General features: G+C 50.0%; 1 protein-coding gene across 10 annotated transcripts in view; it reads right to left on the bottom strand.

The window, feature by feature from the left end:
- Window positions 1-19,464, bottom strand: part of GAS7 (growth arrest specific 7) — a 299,071-nt gene that overhangs the window by 33,615 nt on the left and 245,992 nt on the right. For all 10 annotated transcript variants that reach the window (XM_030922603.1, XM_030922610.1, XM_030922613.1 and 7 more), the window contains 2 exons: window positions 15,478-15,531; window positions 3,147-3,236 (listed from right to left, as the gene is read on the bottom strand). In XM_030922603.1, the coding sequence (XP_030778463.1) occupies window positions 3,147-3,236; window positions 15,478-15,531 (144 nt within the window). The remainder of the gene's footprint in view (window positions 1-3,146; window positions 3,237-15,477; window positions 15,532-19,464) is intronic.

Genomic DNA, 19,464 nt, shown 5'->3' with positions numbered 1-19,464 from the left:
GAGAGGAAGAAGGGCAAGTGTCCAAGAGCGCCGGCTGTGATGCCTAACGGCCTACGACTTCCAACCAGGTGGCTGCAGAGCCTGGGTTGGCCCTCGGCGAATCTTGGCATCCTGACTCCCAGCTGGACTATGTGTGAGCTCAGGAGCAGGTGCCCCCAGCCTTAAGCCATCCTGTCTTCTATCAGCTTCTTACATTGGTAGGGCAGTGACACCCTCTAAACACACATTCATAAAAGATCACGGGAGAGAAAAATCAGTCACAGGGAGAAACTGGATCGAAGGGAGGCCAGAGGAGAGGACAGGGCAGGCTGCCCTGAAATACTGGCTGGGTGAACTTGGCCAAGTTCTTCACTCACTCCAGGCCTTAGTTTTTTCATCTGCAAAACTGAGGAAATAACAGCCCCACCTTCAGAGGGTCACTTCAGGGTAAATGACATATGTATACAGCTGAGCACATTGCTGAGCACATATTATGTACCCAATAAATGGTATCTGTAATTAGTTACTTTTAAATAAAAGTCCAAACTTGGGGAGGATGGGCAAGTCAATGAAATAAATACTTAGGACCCAATTAATTTTGCAAACAAATATTCTTAAAATTTCAAAATTAAATGTTTTATTTTATTTTGTATTACCTGCATTTCTTCCAGCACACCTGAATGCCCCTTTCCTGCCATTCCCCCGCCTGAGATTCACCCACACATCTGCCCACACGGCCGTGGCACCAGCTCCCAGGGCCATTCCAGGCACCAGCCACGGGCATGCCTAAAAGTGTCCTCCCCCTTACAGCTTTTCCCTATCAGGAACCCAGGGTCAAACACTTTGATACTTAATGAAGGGTGTTCAGAACAGGTCTTTGATATCCCAGACAGAGAGGTGCACTGGTGAAAACAGTGTCCAGCCACAGGGTCTCCAATCCTAGGCAGTAACCCCACAGACCACCCCCTTGAAATAAGAGTGGGTTGCATCTCTCAGATCCCATCCAGATCACACATTTTAGGAGAGGGGAAAGAAAAGGGGTTGCTGATGCCTGCAGGGAACCCCATTTACGATCACAAGTAGATGAAGGATTTTATCGACACCTTCCCAGTTCCCCCATGTGGGGCCCCTCCCTTGGGTGCCATAACTCAAAGCCCTCTGGTCACACTGCTAACATCCCTGATGACGGGGAGATCACCACCCTACGGGGTCATAGTCGGGCTGTTCTTGCAGTTTAAAAGCAATCTCCACCGAAGATCGCTGCGCTTCACCCTACGAATGCTACATCTTGATGAAAAAGCAGAAGGAAAATTACCCAAATACTGAGCTCAAACCTGCCTCCCCTCTAGGATGGAAAGTGTCACTCTCCGGATCAGACATTCCTGCCAACTTTCCAAGGCTTGAGACCCCACATGCTGACCTCCAGGCTCCCAGGATACCCATTTTCTGGGGCTCAAACCGCTCTCTCCTTGAACCCTCCATTTACTGCACCTCTCTTGAGAGATGATGTTTCCAAACCCAGGTACATCTCTCCCTCTCTGCCGCCACTACCATCTTTCCTGGTCTCTTCCAGTCACCTGTCAACTTCCCACCCCTGCCTGCACAACGTCTATGAATCAGATCACATCATACTGCTGCTTAAGACCTTCTAACATCCTCCTTCTGCAAGCAGAATAAAACTCACTTACTGGGGCCTAGAAAATCTTGCACACTCTGATGCTTGCTTACCCCCTCTGAGCTCACCTGCCCAGGTCTGTCTGGTGCCAAAGATAAGCCCCTTTATACTGTTTCCTCAACCTGTGCACAGATCTCTACCCTAGATGCAGCACAGCTGGAGCTACAGAAATTGTGCCTTGGTGAGAGGTGGAGGCAACAGGGATCTTTGTGTATCTTCTAAGGTACAAGTGATTTTGTAGAAAGAAAAAAGCACCTTTTTTCTAGTATTTGGTTAGCAAATCTAAAAAGTGTAGATAATCCGGCTGGGCGCGATGGCTCACACCTGTAATCCCAACACTTTGGGAGGCCAAGGCGGGTGGACTTCCTGAGGCCAGGAGCTTGAGACCAGCATGGCCAACATGGTGAAACTCCGTCTCTACTTCAAAAAAAAAAAAAAATAGCTTGGTGTGGTGGCACATACCTGTACCCAGCTACTCAGGAGGCTGAGACAGGAGAATCGCTTGAACCCAAGAGATGGAGGCTGCAGTGAGCCAATATCGCACCACTGCACTCCAATATGGGTGAGACAGAGTGAGACTCTGTCTCAAAAAATCCATTCTGCACAGTGGTGAAAACAAGTTTTTACTTATTTATTGTTCCCTGGGGTCTTTGGACACTTGTTTTTTTGAAGTGTACAATTTAGTGGTTTTTAATATATTCACAGGGTTGTATGACCATCCCTACTAACTGATTCCAGAAAGGGGTGATCTAATTTTGAAAGACACGATGACTTTCACATGCAAATGGCCCAGGACCATTCCCAGAATGTTCAGAAGTATAGGACTCTGCATTTTCAAAAATTTATTTATTGTGGAAAAAAAATACACCTAGCATGCAACTGACCATTTTAGCCATTTTTAAGAATACGGTTCAGTGGCATGAAGTACATTCACACGGCTGTGCCACCATCGCCACCATCCACGAACAGAACTTTCTTTAATCTTGCAAAACCAAAACTCTGTGTTCGCTAAGCGATCTGCGAAAGTTTCAGAACGGTAGGATTATCCAAGCTGGAGCTCTCTGAAGATCCTGTGGCCCCACCGCCTCACAATTCTGATGAACACAGTGAGGCCCGAGGAGGTGAAGCCCTCGTCCAACGTCACTCACGTAAGTGACAAGCAGGTCTGGAGCCCACGTTCATTTATTGAGGCGGATTCTAGTCTCCTGCCTTCACTGAGCATTGGAGAAAATGGCCCTCCGCTTACCTACGTTCTGGTTGAAGTGTCTGTAATGTGAACGAAAGTCCTGCTGAATCCCTGAGATTTAGAGAATGAGCTGGACTCCAAGAAGGTCCTAAGTTCCTGTCTCGGGTGTAAAATTTAACCCCAGCCCTTCAGGCTCCAATGAGAAAGGCCTCCTCCACCTTGAGATCCAGTTCCCTCCCACCCATCCTGGGGGTCCACTCTCAGTCATCGGGGTCACGCCGTGGGGGAAACTGAGGCACTGCTTACCCAGAAGTAGTCGCAGTAGCTCCACTCGGTTGGTTTCAGCAGCTGCTGTTCCGGCATCGTGTCTGGGTGAGGGAACGTCACACAGTTTATCTGTAGAGCACAGAACAAGAAAGAATGGCTCCGCTGGAGACTGGAATAGCGAGGAAGGCTTTGCTCCGGGGAACATGGCACTACAGCAGCCTCCATATTGACAGAACATGCACAGGGATCTTCCCGTGCTCCAGGGGCCAGCACTTCATATGAGGGGCAACAGGCACTCACCACCACCCCAGAGGGGCTGTGAACCAGTACCACCACTCTAGAGGGCAGTTTACTAGGATCAAAATTGCAAACATCCAGTGCCTTTGACCCAGCAATTGCACAAGAGTCTATCCTACAGATACAGTTGCATGGGGGTGGTGATGTCCATACATGCTTTTTCATGACAGCACTATTTACGGTAGTTAAAGGCCGGAAAACAACTCCAATGTCCATCAGTAGGGGAATGGTTAAACAAAGTATGAGACAGACAGACACCTACAGAAATCAGAAAGGACGCAGTGATAAAGTTCTTAAATTTAATTAGAAAAGCAGCTGGGCGCAGTGGCTCACGCCTGTAATCCCAGCACTTTGGGAGGCTGAGACGGGAGGATCACCTGAGGTCGAGAGTTTGAGACCAGCCTGACCAACATGGAGAAACCCCATCTCTGCTAAAAATACAAAATTAGCTGGGCGTGGTGGCACATGCCTGTAATCCCAGCTAGTCGGGAAGGCTGAGGGAGGAGAACCACTTGGACCCAGGAGGCAGAGGTTGGAGTGAGCCGAGATGGCACCATTGCCCTCTAGCTTTGCAATGAGCTGAGATCATGCCATTGTATGAGCGAAACTCTCTCGCAAAAAAAAAAATTTTTTTAATAAGGAAAGTGTGCCAGTATATTCGGTTAGGTGAAGGTAAGAAAAAAAAAAAAAGGCAAGCAAAGAGTATTATAGTTCCTTTTTAAAAAGGAAGAGATATACAGTAGACCCTTGAACAACACAGGTTTGAAGTGCAGGGGTTCACTTATACGTATATTTTCTCTCCTGCCTCTGTGACCCGAGACAAGACCAGCCCCTCCTTTTCCTATTCCTCCTTTGGCCATTCAATGTGAGGATGCTGAGGATGAAGACCGTGAGGATGATCCGCTTCCACCTAAAGAACAGTAATTATATTTTTCTTCTTTATAATTGTCTTAACATTTTATTTTCTCTAGTTTACTGTAAGGATACAGTGTATAATACACATAAACATGCAAAATATGTGTTCATGTCAGTGAGGCTTCCACTCAACAAGAGGCTGTTAGGAGTTAAGTTCTGAAGGAGTCCAAAGTTATATGTTAGTTTTGGACGATGGGTGGAGAGGGGGCACCTCTAGCCCCCATGTTGTTCAAGGGTCACTTGTATAATATACATTTGGTTATTTGCGTATCAAATACTTCTGGCAACAGGTAACATCATTTGCTTCCAAGGAAAGGAACTGTGTGGGTTAGGGTCGGGGGGAGAGGTTACCTTGCAAATTTTATGTCATGATATGTATCATACGAACAAATACAGCTTAAAATTATAATCTGGGGGGCTGGGCACGGTGGCTCACACCTGTAATCCCATCACTTTGGGAGCCGAGGCAGGCGGATCATGAGGTCAGGAGTTCGAGACCAGCCTGACCAACATGGTGAAACACCTTCTCTACTAAAAATACAAAAATTAGCCAGGTGTGGTGGTGGGCGCCTGTGATCACAGCTACTCAGGAGGCTGAGGCAGGAAAATCGCTTAAACCTACGAGGTGGAGGTTGCAGTGAGCCGAGATTGCGCCACTGCACTCCAGCCTGGGTGACAGAGCGAGACTCTGCCTCAAAAAAAAAAAAAAAAAAAAAAAATTATAATCTGGGCTGCACGTGTAAGGCTGGCCCTAGCTAAGGAGAGTGAAGTACAGAAACTTCTGGGTCGTCTCAGACTTTTCTGCCTAAGCACATCTGCAATGCTCCCTGGTTTTTCCCCACTGTGTGGAGGTGGCTTCAGGCCCCAGATTCCCACCTCTCCTAGAACGTGGGCTAATTTGCTTCCTCTGTGGGAGCAAGGCCTGAGCCTTATAAGTCTTTAACCCCTCCTTGCAGCCCAAGCACCTGCTGAAGTGGAAAATGTCACACATTAAAAAATGATCCCGCCCTGAGGTTTTGAGTCCAGGACACAAACTCCAAAGCTGGGCGGGGCGTGCAAGCCAGTGAGGTGCCCAAGTGTCACAGAAACTGCAGCTGGGATAGGAGGGCGGACAGCCTCTGCTGTGGGCAGGGGTCGGAGGCTATAGAGATACGTCCAAGGGGCAGGTTCCGCTCAGCTTTTGCCAACTGTTGTCAAGCCCTTCTGAGGAATGCAGTGCTGACGGATTACGTGTTGACTCGAGGGAAGCTGAAAATGGGGATTTCTATGCAAAGTGTCTCCATTTCTAAGTGTTGGCAATTAATTCAAGGTTAAAAACCATAATAATATAAACAATAACACCATGTAAGCCCAACAAACTCTTCTGCCAGCCAAGTCGGGCCCATGGACCTCCAGTTGTGACCTCTGGTTCAGGAAGCTCCTGGGTGGTTAGAAGTAAATCCAGCCCACACCCCCTCCCCAGCTGCCAGCGCACAGATCTCAGTCGCAGTCTGGGGAGAAGTCCCAGGCAAAAGAAAAAGCTTCCTCCTCCCGGATCCTGACATGTGGTTAAGGTGAAGGCTGAGGTCCCCACCAACCTAGAGGGAAACATGACTCAGCAGAAGGATCAGGGGCAGGAATGACATGGAGAATACTGGAGATGACAGGGCTGCACCAAATTCTGCCAAGGATAATCCCTTCTTCTCTTTCTCCTTTTCTTTTCATTTATTTATTTGAGACAGAGTCTAGCTCTGTCACTAGGCTGGAGTGCAGCGGCACTATCTTGGCTCACTGCAACCTCTGCTTCCCTGTCTCAAGTGATTCTCCTGCCTCAGCCTCTCTCGAGTAGCTGGGATTACAGGTGTGTGCCACCACACCTGGCTAGTTTTTGTATTTTCAGTAGAGACAGGATTTCACCACATTGGCCAGGCTGGTCTCAAACTCCTGACCCTAAGTGATCCGCCCTCCTCGGCCTCCCAAAGTGCTGGGATTACAGGTATGAGCCACTGTGCTGGGCCTCTTTCTTCTTTACAAAATGTGTAACTTCTAAGAATACAACATTAGCCATGTAAGATTCCTGGCCAGGGCATGGTGGCTCACATCTGTAATCCCAGCACTTTGGGAGGCCAAGGTGGGCAGATCACTTGAGCTCAGGAGTTCGAGACCAGCCTGGGCAACATAGCACGACCTTGTCTCTACAAAAAATAAAAAACAAAACTAGCCAAGCATGGTGGCGCACGCCTGTAGTCCCAGCTACTTGGGAGGCTGAAGCAGGAGGATCTCTTGAGCCTGGGAGGTTGAGGCTGCAGTAAGCTATGATCACATCACTACACTTTAGCCTGGGTTTAAAAAAATCCTATCAAAAATATTTAATCTGAATTTAATGATGAGTGGGGAAAATCAAGATAGTTTTTTAAAAGGTACCTTGTGGCAGGGCATGGTGGCTCACGCCTGTAATCCCAGCACTTTGGGAGGCCCAGGTGGGCAGATCACAAGGTCAGAAGTTCGAGAGCAGCCTGGACAACACAGTGAAACCCCATCTCTCCTAAAAATACAAAAATTAGCCAGGCATGGTGGTGGGCACCTGTAATCCCAGTTACTCAAGAGGCTGAGTCAGGAGGATCATTTGAACCTGGGAGGTGGAGGTTGCAGTGAGCTGAGATCACGCCATTGCACTCCAGCCTGGGCGACAGGGTGAGACTCTGTCTCAAAAAAAAAAAAAAAGGCACAGCTTCCTGAACTCTAAAAAATGAGCACTGTGATGAATTAAAAAAAACAAAGGCTAGACGAAGATCGGCTGGGGCTGGGGAGTTTTCTCCCAGGTGTCAGCTGCCTGAGTGAGAAAAGGAAGGGCCAGTTCTTGAGGCCAGCATCAGAAAACTGTCTCCCTAAGCCGTAGTTTCGGGCAAGTCCCCAAGGTGCGTCCAGAGGCAAGTCTTCCTTCTGGGCCTCCAAAACCCACTGCCAAGCACGCAATCATGAAAACAAGGGATGGGCCGGGCGCGGTGGCTCAAGCCTGTAATCCCAGCACTTTGGGAGGCCGAGACGGGCGGATCATGAGGTCAGGAGATCGAGACCATTCTGGCTAACACTGTGAAACCCTGTCTCTACTAAAAAAAATACAAAAAAAAAACTAGCCGGGCAAGATGGCGGTCGCCTGTAGTCCCAGCTGCTCGGGAGGCTGAGGCAGGAGAATGGCGTGAACCCGGGAGGTGGAGCTTGCAGTGAGCTGAGATCCGGCCACTGCACTCCAGCCCGGGCGACAGAGCGAGACTCCGTCTCAAAAAAAAAAAAAAAAAAAAAAAAAGAAAACAAGGGATGGATTTCAAAAGCACACAGATTCCTTATTTTGTGTTCCAGTTATTCTCATTTCAACAAATTACGGTCATCACGGTCCACCTTTATTTTGCTTAATAATGCAGTCTATGAAAATTTCCATCAAATTTAATGATAAATTAACGATGACATTAAAGTAAATTGAGCGTTAAGAATGACTGGAACGAGTAGACTTTTGGGTACTCAGAGGCGGGTCTGAATGCCTTCTGGAGTGGCCTGCCCTGCAGGTATCTCTCCCCTTTCCCTCGCCTTCCCTCACCCAAACTGCTCTTGGCTTTGCCTTCTTGTTGGGGAAACATTTCCCTACAAAGAAAGGACTTTCCCATGTCAGGAAGAGGCGTGGCCAAGCGCGGGGCAGGCAGGAGGGGAAATAGGTCTTGGCCAGTCTTGTTTCCCAGAATCTTCCTGAGTTGACTTACCCTCGGAGTGAGGATGCCACCGCCCGCCCCAGGAGGCCTGTGCAGACAGACCCCGCTAGCCAGAGTGGGAGACGGTACCAAGGACAGCCTCTTCAATGATGCATCCTGGCTGGCTCCACACCAATCATCTAAACGGCCACGTAAGTCCTGAGGAGGGCTGAGATCCACCTCAGTACCACTCAGTCCCCTTCTTGTCCCAGAGTCGAGGATGAACACGCCTCAGAGTCACCTAGAGGACACAGGTTGCTGGGTCCCACCCCCCAGTGTCTGATTCAGGAGCTCCAAATGGGGTCGGAGTTCTCAAGTGATGCTGAAGGTCTGGGGATCACACTTTGAGAACGAGCATTCGTGATCCATTCAGCAGGGATGGGGCAGCCCCTGGGGGAGACCTTGTGTCCACCAGAATGGAAGACAAGCCACAGAGATAAACAGGCCACAGAGCCCTGCCCTTAAGATCCTACATGGCAAGTGGGCAAAGGACATAAACAGACACTTTTTTATTCTTTTTTTTTTTTTTTTTTGAGACGAAGTTTTGCTTTTGTGTTCTAGGCTGGAGTACAATGGCATGATCTCAGCTCACTGCAACCTCCGCCTCCCCGGTTCAAGCCATTCTCCTGCCTCAGCCTCCCGAGTAGCTGGGATTACAGGCGCCCACCACCACGCCTGGCTAATTTTTGTATTTTTAGTAGAGATGGGGTTTCACCATGTTGGTCAGGCTGGTCTTGAACTCCTGACCTTCAGATGATCCACCCACCTTGGCCTCCCAAAGTGTTGGGATTACAGGTGTGAGTCACTGCACCCGGCCCAGACACTTTTCAAAAGAAGACATATATGCAGCCAACAAGCATATGCAAAAATGCTCATCACCGCTAATCATTAAAGAAAGGCAAATCGAAACCACAATGACATACCACGGCAAGCCAATCGGAATGGCTATCATGAAAAAGTCAAAAAATAACAGGTGCTGGCGAGATTGCAGAGACAAGGGAACACTTATACATGGTTGGAGGGAGTGTAAATCAGTTCAACCATGTGGAAAAGCAATGTGGTGATTCCTCAAATAACTAAAAACGGAACTACCATTTGACCCAGCAATCCCATTACTGGGTATATACCCAAAGGAATATAAATCTTTCTACATAAAGACACATGTATGCATACGTTCATTGCAGCACTATTCACAATAGCAAAAACATAGAATCATCTTAAATGTCCATCAACGATAGACTGGATAAAGGAAATGTGGTACATAAACAACATGCAATATTATGCAGCCGTAACAAAGAATGAGATCATGTCCTTTGTAGGGACATGGATGGAGCAGGAGGCCATAATCCTTAGCAAACTAATGCAGGAACAGAAAACAGGTTGGGGCAGAAGAGTAGAGGCAGTAGAATGTGGGAATTCGTTAAGGACCCATCACCCTGCTGCTTCTGCCACTCCTTCAGGACACCAGTCCTCCGGTGGAGCCCGGAGGTGCCTGCCACTGTCTCTGTCTTCTCTCATTTTGGGATTTCTCCCTCCCAGAAAGCCCACTGAGATTTCTCCAAATCCTCACTCCTGCAGGGGAGCCCTGACTCAGGCACACTCTCTAGGGCTTTGCATGTATTCTCATTTTATCTTCCTACCAACTCCACAGGGGAGGAAGAACAGCCTCATCATATATGAGGAAACCGAGGATCACAGAAGCAAGGTATCCGAATCTAGACCCAGCTGACCGCAGAGTTCGAGCTTCGACCACGAAGCTATGTGATGGGCTATTTGCTCATCCACTTTCCATTCGAACATCCGTCGAAAGGCTGCTCAGTGCCACGCGCTACACTAGATCTTCCCAGCAATCTGCATGCACACATTTGTAATGATATTTCTCGTGATGGTTTATTTAACGTTTCTCCTCCTTGCCAGACAGCCTGCTCTATGAGGGGATGGGGACCATCTTTTCCCTGCTGTTTCCCTCCTCGCTGGTACACTGTTGGGTACACAGGGGGTGCTCAGGAGATGTTCCTTGGTGCAGTGGCCAGAGGCTAGGGATATAACGCACCATCTCCGCTCCAAACAGTTCCATAAACAAGTCACTGTAATTCTTCGGGATAAACCTGCCAGTGGAGTAAGCCCGAGGTGCTGAGGTTACTGGAAGGACTGGGGGTCCAGGGGAGGAATCTCAGATTTAGGTAATAATAGTAGGCCCCAGCAGACAGAGGGGCGGGCAGGTGAGAAGGATACTGCAGGAAAGGAAAGGACCCAGGATGAGAGGATATGCCCCACAGGTGGGGACCATGTTGCTCAGTTTGGCGGAGCTCAGGGTCAGGGAGTAGACAAGACTGAGGTGAGAGGGAATATTGCAGGGGTGCCAAGGTCTATCCTGAAAGCAGGACAGTAGGGACCACAGAAGCACCCTGTACGAGAGTAACGATTCATCAGGCTGCTGCCTGGGGTAAGCACCCCCACTACAGCACAGAGGACAGGCTGGAGGCAGAACGCGACTGTGGCCACCAGGGAAGTCTGCAGTGATGGGGGACGGGGGGTCATGATAGCAGCCGGGAGCAGTGTAGTCAAGAGGGGATTAGAAGCAGCCTGGGATACTCTACAAGTAGCCTCGACACCACCATGAAGTCAATTCCGTAATGCCCATCCAGGGGCAATTTCGCCCCCACCCCAGAAACATGTAGCAATGTGGAGACATTATTGGTTGTCACAGCTGGGTGGGGTCGGGGATGGATGCTATTGGCCTCTGGTGAGTAGGGGCCAGGGAAGCTGATAAACATCTGCAATGCACGGGACAGTCCCCCAACAACAAAGAGCTATCCAACCCAAAATGTCAATGGTGCTGAGGTTGAGAAACCCTGAGTTCACTGACCTGGGTGGAGAGGAAGCATGTTGCCATCTGTTGGGACTGGAAGATGGGAGAACAGTCCCTTCAGAGAGAGGCAGGCAGCGGCAGCAGAGCGGCATGGTGAGAGCTGTGCGCGCACATGTCCCAGAAGCTACTGGAGTCTCAACGTTTATTTGCAATGGTCTGGTGCAGACTTATGCACAGATGAGGAAACTGAGACAGAATGTTTAACTCTCTAGTTCACTGCAAGTGGCAGAGCAGGGTCTAGAACCAGCTTCCTAATTCCTGGGCCACCACTTTTAACCTTGCTGTGTCCTTTCTGTGACCTCTAGACCTCCAAGTCAAGGTTCCTATGTCCCTGGATCAGAAGGGCTGGGAGGGCCACATAGCTCCATCCTACGAAGCCCAAGGAGGGAAGAGAAGGTGGGAGAGGACTTTCCACATGTGGATTCCTGTCCTCCCCTGGGTGACATTTTCCAGATGGTTAATACCAGGGTCCAGCGACATCTCTGAAAAGACCTCATCCTCCTCCCGAGGCCTCCCAGGCATAGCAGGAGCCTCACTGCCATCCTAAAGATCCACTTTCTGTTTGTTCAACAAAAGCAAATAATGTGCCAGCCACAGTTCTCAGCGTTTTACATGTATTAGCTCATTTAACCCTCACAACAGCCCTGCAAGGCAGGTGCTATTATTATCCCCATTGTACAGATAAGGAAACTGAGGCACAGAGAGGCTAAGTCACTTATGCAGGATCACACAGTTTGTGCATGGAATGGTGGACCAGGGTCTGAACCCAGGCAAGCCGGCTTCAGTCTAGGCTCTTAGCCTCTGTCACACTACCTTTCCAACACACTAAGGTGTAAATGTGCCCGCTCCCCACCCAAGACAGGCGCTCAAAAAGGAAGGGTGCTCAAGAGGGAGCCAGAGGGGAGCACGCCTCCCCATGTGTACTGCACAGGGCAAGTTCTGGCAGGCGGTCCCACCCTCACTTCCCCGGAGACCAGTGTCCTCAGCAAAGCTGCATCTTTGCTCTTGCACCAACTCTGTTGCTTCCAACCCTCAGGTAAATGGAGTGACACCCTCGTCCCTCCCCAGCGGCTGGGATCCACCGTGTAGCTGGGGTTCCTGCAGGGCTTTTCCGCACAGGAGCAGCCAGAAGCACAAGGGCTGCCTCCCAGAAGCTCTCTGAGGGGTACGCAATGGGACATATCAGCCAGAAACCACCTGGCTGGGGTGTGAGAGCCACTGAACACACGTGTGACCCACCCAAGGCGTCCGACATAGGGAGGCCCCAAGGCACCGCTCTCCCCCGAGTCCTGGCCCAGCAGGAGCCTGTGGGGAGCAGAGGCCACAGGCTCCTTGCACGGCCGGTTTGACCACCTTGCCTGCAGCAGAGAAGGGAAAATGGTATGACAACAGAGGGCTCAAGTCCAACTGTCTCTGAATTTTCTCCCAGAGGAAAGCGGATCGGGGACGGTATGGGAGAGGAAAAAGCCAGCCCCGGAGCGCTGTGGAACAGAGAAGAAGAGAAGACGCGACCCCAGGGCTTCACCTCCAGCCCCCAGCTCCCACCCCGGGTTCTGTGGCTACGCTGGGAAGCCCCGAAGCTGAGGACCACAGGAGTCCCCAAATTCCTCTTTCCAGGTGAGAGTGTGCCGGGTGGCTCTGTTGTCCTCCTTTCTGAAACCCTCAAGATTCAGACGCGTTCACGCTCCTGCCGAGGGCTGTGAGCTGCCACGAGCACCCGTCACTCCCAATCAAACAGCACACTCCACCTGCCAGCCCCACACTAGGGACAGCGGAAACAAGACTCAGCAAGTCTGCCAGAGCCTGACCGCTGCTGTCAGGGAACCCACGTGTCTGTCCCCTGAAAACTAGCTCCAGGCTACGGGTGGGGAAGGAGGAGCATCAGAATCCAGCTCCATTCTTGCTCTGGACCCACCACCCTTTGCTGCCCAGGCCTGGAAACTTCTGCGCTGTGGGATTAGACAGCATGGGAAGTAGCTCACTTCATCCCTACATACCACGGACAGGGAAGTTCACATCCCAGCCTCCTGAGACCTGAACCATCCCCTCCCCGCTGAGTGTCTCCTTCTTGGGAAACCATGAACTCTGGAGGATGAGAACCCAGAGAAAGAGGCTGAGCATGGGAGAGCAGTGGTGTGGAAGGGAAAAGGCACCAAGGCCTGGAGACCTGCGGGCCAAGGCCAAGGCCAGGTGGTACACTGGGAAGTACCCTGAGCCGGCAGCCCGGAGACCTGGGTTCAAGCCCTGAGCTCTCCTCCTCACTGGTTTTGTGACCTTTGGTCCCTCCTTTGCTCAGTTTCCTCGGCAAAAAATTCTCCAAGGCAAGAGTGTTTACTTAAAACCTCTGGTTCAAATGCAGATTTTCCAGTCTGGCCCCAGAGAAAACAACTTGTACATCTGGGGTGTCATCTGCATTTTATTTATTTATTTATTTTTTTGGAGACGGAGTCTCGCTCTGTTGCCCAGGCTGGAGTGCAGTGGCCGGATCTCAGCTCACTGTAAGCTCCGCCTCCCGGGTTTAGGCCATTCTCCTGCCTCAGCCTCCGGAGTAGTTGGGACTACAGGCGCCTGCCACCTCGCCCGGCTAGTTTTTGTTGTATTTTTTTTAGTAGAGACGGAGTTTCACCGTGTTAGCCAGGATGACATCTGCATTTTAAACAAAGGTCTTGGAGGTTTCAGAGTTTGCAGACTCCCTCATGAGAAGCAATGATATGGCTCAGCAGGAAGGAACAGGGAAGACAGGTGTGGGCGAGGTGTGCTGCCCCACTCTGACCATACCTGAAGCTCTGGCTGCAAGACGAAGTCCAGCAGGTGCCCCACCCCATGGCCTGGGCACCATCACTAAATGCCTTTAAGGCAACCCTCCATGACGTAACACTCTGCTTTTCACTTCACATTTTTGTTTTTCTTTTAGAATTCAAATACCCACTCCGACCCACCACTTTCTCCTCCCTCTCCTTTTTATGTATTTCGGAAGATGTTGGAGAGCTCCTGCTGTGTCCCCAGCATTCCGGGGCATTTTGTGACGATTTGAAGATGGGCCACTGTACCCTCTGGAGCTCTGCACCCGAGCCTGTCCACAACCCCTCCCCACCAGCTCCATCAACTCCACCAGTAACAGAAAGGCTGCTGCTACCCACAGTCCAAGCAGGTTGAGTGGTTCTGCCCAGCCCTTGGAGACACCGTCCATCAGCACAGGGCATTCCAAAGGAGCTCATGACACAAGGAACCCAAGCCAGCTCCAGAAGGGACACTGTGGTAAGGGCAAAGATTTCAAATCCTGATACTTCCCAGCTGGGCGATTGTAAGCAAGGTGCAGCTCTGTGCCTCAGTCTCCTCATCTGTCAACAGGGTGATATAGTGTGTACAGAGCACTTACTATATGCGGGCTCTGTTTTAAGTGCTTTCCATGGATGGACCCATTTAGTCCCTACACCATCCCTAAGGCAGAGACCACCCGCCACCCCCCATTTCCCCACTTGACGGTTATTGACTGAGACGGGAAGAAGTCAAGAATCTTGTCCCAGGCTGTTGCCCAGTCATTAATATAACTAACACTCTGGCCTCAGAGTCCACGTTCATCGTCGTTACACTATATTGATTCTACAACTCACACTTCCTATATAGCTAATGGACAATTAAATGAGCTGCTTGGATCTCTACTTACGCACCATAAATGCACACAAAAGTTGCAGCAATTGCCATCGTTAATTGTTTACCTAAACTTTTTCTCCCAAAGCAGGATGTGCAGCCTGGATGAAGCAGGGAAATACACCCACTCTTGGTTTTGTCTCTATGGGGGTGGTCGGAATGGCTCAGAGCTGTGTGAGTTGGAGTCTAAGAGAGCAATTCCCCGTTCCCTGCTCTCCTGCACTTGTGCCAAAATAGCAAACCTGGAAGCACACTTCTCAGGTCTGTGGCTCTCAGGGGGGCAATGATGTCCAGCCCCACCTGCCCCAAGCACAGGGCTGAGGAGCAGAGGTGGGGTGTGGGGCTCCCCCTCACCTCTGCATGGGGATGGGCAGGGGGGGCTCCCCCTCATATCCACATGGGGGTGGGCATCTTGAAGCGCCCTGGGAGGCAGGCTGGCCACCTAGGCAGAAGCTGACTGCTCCTGTCAGGAACTCCTAGGAACTCTATTCTTAGGGCGCTTTCTCTTGCTTTTAACTTTGACATCTTCCAGAAGTTACCCCGCACAAAAGCAACCTCGCCGTGGCTGTAATTTACACGTCACTTCACTTGCGCTGAGCGCAGTCCACCCCCTTCAACCCACTCCCGCACGCATACCTTCCCCTCCTGCCCTGAAAAAAATGGCTTCTGCATCATCCCAGCCACCCTCCTTCCACTTGTTCACCAGAAGAGAAGTGAAATGTGAAATTGACAGGAGAAGGGGAGGTGGGAGGGAGACGTGGATGGGGAACTTCAGCAAAATCCGAGCTTTGGAACTTCCCTGTCTCCAGGTTAGGCATCACTTCTGCTTGGCGGTCCACATCGCCATGGCAACAGCCCAGCCAAATGCCCCAGCTCGCAGCCACCCTGAGAGTCCCCTTCCGGAGCCACTTACTGTGATGGTGTTTTCCTTGCTCTGCTTTTTGCTTGGTGATGAGGATCCCAGGTTCTGGGGAGAGAGGCAAGAAATGTCATCAAAGCTGTTCTCCATATTGGACATGTATTCCCCCCATTCAGGTTCCCTGAGGGTGGAGGCGCTGGGGAAGTTCAGGGATGCTCAGTCTGCTGTCAACTCCTAAGTCACCATATTCTGGGCCAGGGCAGGCAGGGGTCTCCCTGACCCCACGCTGTTCCCACACCCAACTCTCGGGCGGAAGGCAAATTCAGGAAGCCTCCTGCACAGGCTCTGAGAGAACTGCTCCAAAGCACGTCTCCCCTCCTCTTCTCTCAGTCTGTGATTTGGGGAGTTAACCCCTCCGCTGCCCTCTGCTGGTGAACGTTCTGCGTGCCGCTTGCCGCCTGAAGCCCCGGAATCCACTGGGGAGAAGAGAGTTAAGGCCACCTCCTCCTGGCACTGAGGACTCAGCACACGACATTTTATTCTGAAACCCCCGGGTGCAAAACATCAAACCTAAACACACACAATGTGCACTGAGGCGCTGCTCGGTCACCTCCCCGACTCCCCGTTTCCCCAACCCCGTGAGCCAGGAGGGATTTCTCAGCCAAGCCGACTTCCAGCTTCCATTCAGTCTTTAGATTGCCTTTTGACGTCTTCCACTGCCAGCAAGAAAACCAGAGTCCCAAGTACTTCTGAGCCCTGAGGTCCTCAGCAGCCTGCCAAAGTCCTGGGATTGGTCTGGCAGAGAAAATTAAGGACTGCCAGTAGAAAATGCCACACGTGTCCTAAGAGACTATGACTCTGAAGAGTATTTGATACTGGGTCTCTGTTGTTCTATTAGCAATTATGTTAGGGGTTCAATACCAGAGATCCCCAAGCAGGACCTGGGATGTCTCCTATCCTGAGCCACACAGCGACCTGGGAAGCAGGCTTACCCCTGAGGCACTGCAGGTGGTCATCATACATGTGTCCCAGGACTTGTGCACGACCTTACTCTTTTTTATTTTTTTTTAAAGGTGGAGTCTCACTCTGTCACCCAGGCTGGAGTGCAGTGGCGTCATCGTGGCTCACGGCAACCTATGCCTCGCAGGTTCAAGCAATTCTCCTGCCTCAGCCTCCTGAGTAGCTGGGATTACAGGTGCCTGCCAGCACACCCAGCTATGTTTTGTATTTTTAGTAGAGACAGAATTTCAACATGTTGGCCTGGCTGGTCTTGAACTCTTGACCTCAGGCAATCCACCTGCCTCGGCCTCCCAAAGTGCTGGAATTGCAGGCATGAGCCACTGCAGCCGGCCTGGCCTTACTCTTCCTTAGTATAAGGTAAGGAAGTGGTTGCCACTTTATAGATAAAGGCCAGAAAAAGCATGGAGGGGCTTCAACAAGAAGGAACCACTGGCTTGACCCTAGACGCCTGGCCAAATGACCATCTGCAGGTGAGGGCCACCCGTTGCCTCAGAAACCTATCAGCAAATTAGGCAAATCAGAGAGCTTGACTATGCCCCTGCTAAGGTCTCATGCCGTTACTCCATACAGTCTTACTTGGGTTGCCAATTAAAGTCATCTCAGGAAAACTGATATCCTTAGGGTGTCTAGCAAAAATGAACCTTATAGAGCATTAATTTCACACAGACAAGAAAATGATTACTAGCCTTAAGACCCTGGCCAGAGAATCTGACTTCTTGGAGCCTCAATTTCTCCATCTGTAAAATGGATGGTTATCACTGGTCCTCAAGCTTTGAGGTGCACCAGAATCAACTGAGGAAAGCGTCCAAAATAGAGTCCCAGCTGCACTCTCAGCTGCTGGGCCTGATCCAGCAGGTCCCAGGTGGCGCCAGCATCTCTGATTTGCAGAATCTGTGGACCTCACTTGGAGACACATGGATCTGATCTACACTGTGGTTCCACTGTGTTTCTCTACTGATGGCAACTCCTCTAGTGACCCCAACAGGCTCCTGGCCAACGTCAACTTTATGGTCAACTATAGCTTCCAGAGACATTTTTGGTGCATCATCTCATCCAGCTGGCCTACCCTATACCTTCCCAAGTTATCAGCTCTGCCAATTTTGGCAACTTGATAAAACTGCACAGGGAGAAAGGCAGACAGAGTCTACAAGGCAGGAAGTACTAGCCACCAAGGAGAAGAGACAGGGATAAGAGTCTCTCGCTCCATAGGTTCATTCACATACAGACACTAGTCAAGCAAATACATGCCAGGAAGGGGAAAGAGTAGCCTTTAGGATGGATTCTGCAGTCTACAGGAGTCTGTCTTCCTGTCATGGACACATTACCACCATCACCACCACGTTCCCACTGCAGCCTTCCAGGAAGGGCAGCCAGCATTCTAGCAGCCTTGACAACAGCCTTCGAGTCTACCTACGGATGCTGATGATGTTGGTGATAAGGGGGCTAAGAGGGGAGAAGCAATGCAAGAGCTACTGTCTACTGAGTGCTTATTACGGCAGGCTCCAGGTTAGCCATCTGACATATTTCTTCTCATTTCATCCTTACAACCCCAGCAAGTTAAATGGCATCAACTCCATTTTACAGATCATGAAATTGGGGTTTGCAGAACTAAAACTGTCCAGGGTCACAAGGCTAGTCAATAGAGGAGTGGAAATTAGAATCCAAGCCTGCATAACTCTTTCCTCTATCTTCCACCATCTCTCCACCTTGAGACCTGAGACAATATCTTGTTTCCCATGTGTCTTTGCAGGAGGGCAAAAAAGATTTCCATCAACCACAAACATATATTTTGGGACCACTGTGTATAAGTCTCTGTAGAATAAGGTTCAATGCAGAGGTCGCACCTCCTCCCTATAACTTGGCTAGGATAGGAATACAAGTAATGGCATTGAGGGTGGGTGTTCCACGTGTAGGTGACAGCACTTTCCCTGGTCTCTGCTCTATTAGCAGTGTTTTACTTCAACCACTGAGGGCCAAGGTAGGTCACAGGCAATCTTAGGCTCTGCCTGTGCTGCTGATAACCTGTGCCTACTGCTCCAACTTCATATACATATCACATGCATTTTATATACACACACACACGTACATGACACACACACTCTCATAATGCTCCACTGAAAGGGCCCAGAAGGAATGACATCTCATCACAGTGACAACACCTACTGGCTAGAAATTGGTTTCCAAATATTATCGGAAGCTCCTTGGTACTAATTCCAAAGGCAAGGTATTTGGAATATCTTATTGTACAAAGATGTAAGAAAGTATTCAAAGAATAATGGAGAGATAACAAAAGAACACAAACAACTTAAAGAACTCCCACAGGCCAAATGTGGGACGATTTGAGCACAAATATGAATGAATGACTGCAACTCACTCACTCACTCCAAGGGGGAAGGGAGAGAACATTTATTTCAGAAGAACGCCAATAAAAAACGTACAAGAAATCAGATGACCACCATTTGCAAACCCCAGCATCAAAGAGGATTCAGGCCGCAATCCTCATGGACGCTGAAAGCAGCGGATGGAGATTGTCAGGGCACAGGATATTCACAGGGTCTTCACTGGCACCTCACAGATGACTGACAAATTAGAAAGGGAAAAATGTACCCCTGCAAAGGAGAAATCTGGCAGCCAGCACCTTAACCGAGAATGCAAACTAAGCCTCATGAGTAGGGTGCTAACCTGGGTGGCTGTGCCTCCAAATGCAGTAAGAACCCCACATGGCCTGTCCAGCATTCTTGCTCAGACTGCAGAACCTGAACCTAAGCATAAGAGAACAGTCAGATGGAGTCAGAATGCAGGTTATTCTACAAGACACCTGACCGGGACTCCTCAAAAATAAATTGTCAAGGTGATGAAAAACAAAAGAAAAAAAGGTGTAAGGGATTGAGTGTAGAGGCGACAGACTGAGGCAACAACTTGGATGAAACATTCTATCCATATGACAGAATATTCTTCAGCCATAAAAAGGAATGGAGTGCTGATCCATGCCACGATGTGAATGCACCTTGGAGTTCCAGG

The sequence above is a fragment of the Rhinopithecus roxellana genome, chromosome 19 (genome assembly GCF_007565055.1).
Source record: "Rhinopithecus roxellana isolate Shanxi Qingling chromosome 19, ASM756505v1, whole genome shotgun sequence".
Taxonomy (NCBI): Eukaryota; Metazoa; Chordata; class Mammalia; order Primates; family Cercopithecidae; genus Rhinopithecus; species Rhinopithecus roxellana.
Note: the sequence above shows the minus strand (reverse complement) of the source record. Positions and strands in the feature narration are given on the sequence as shown.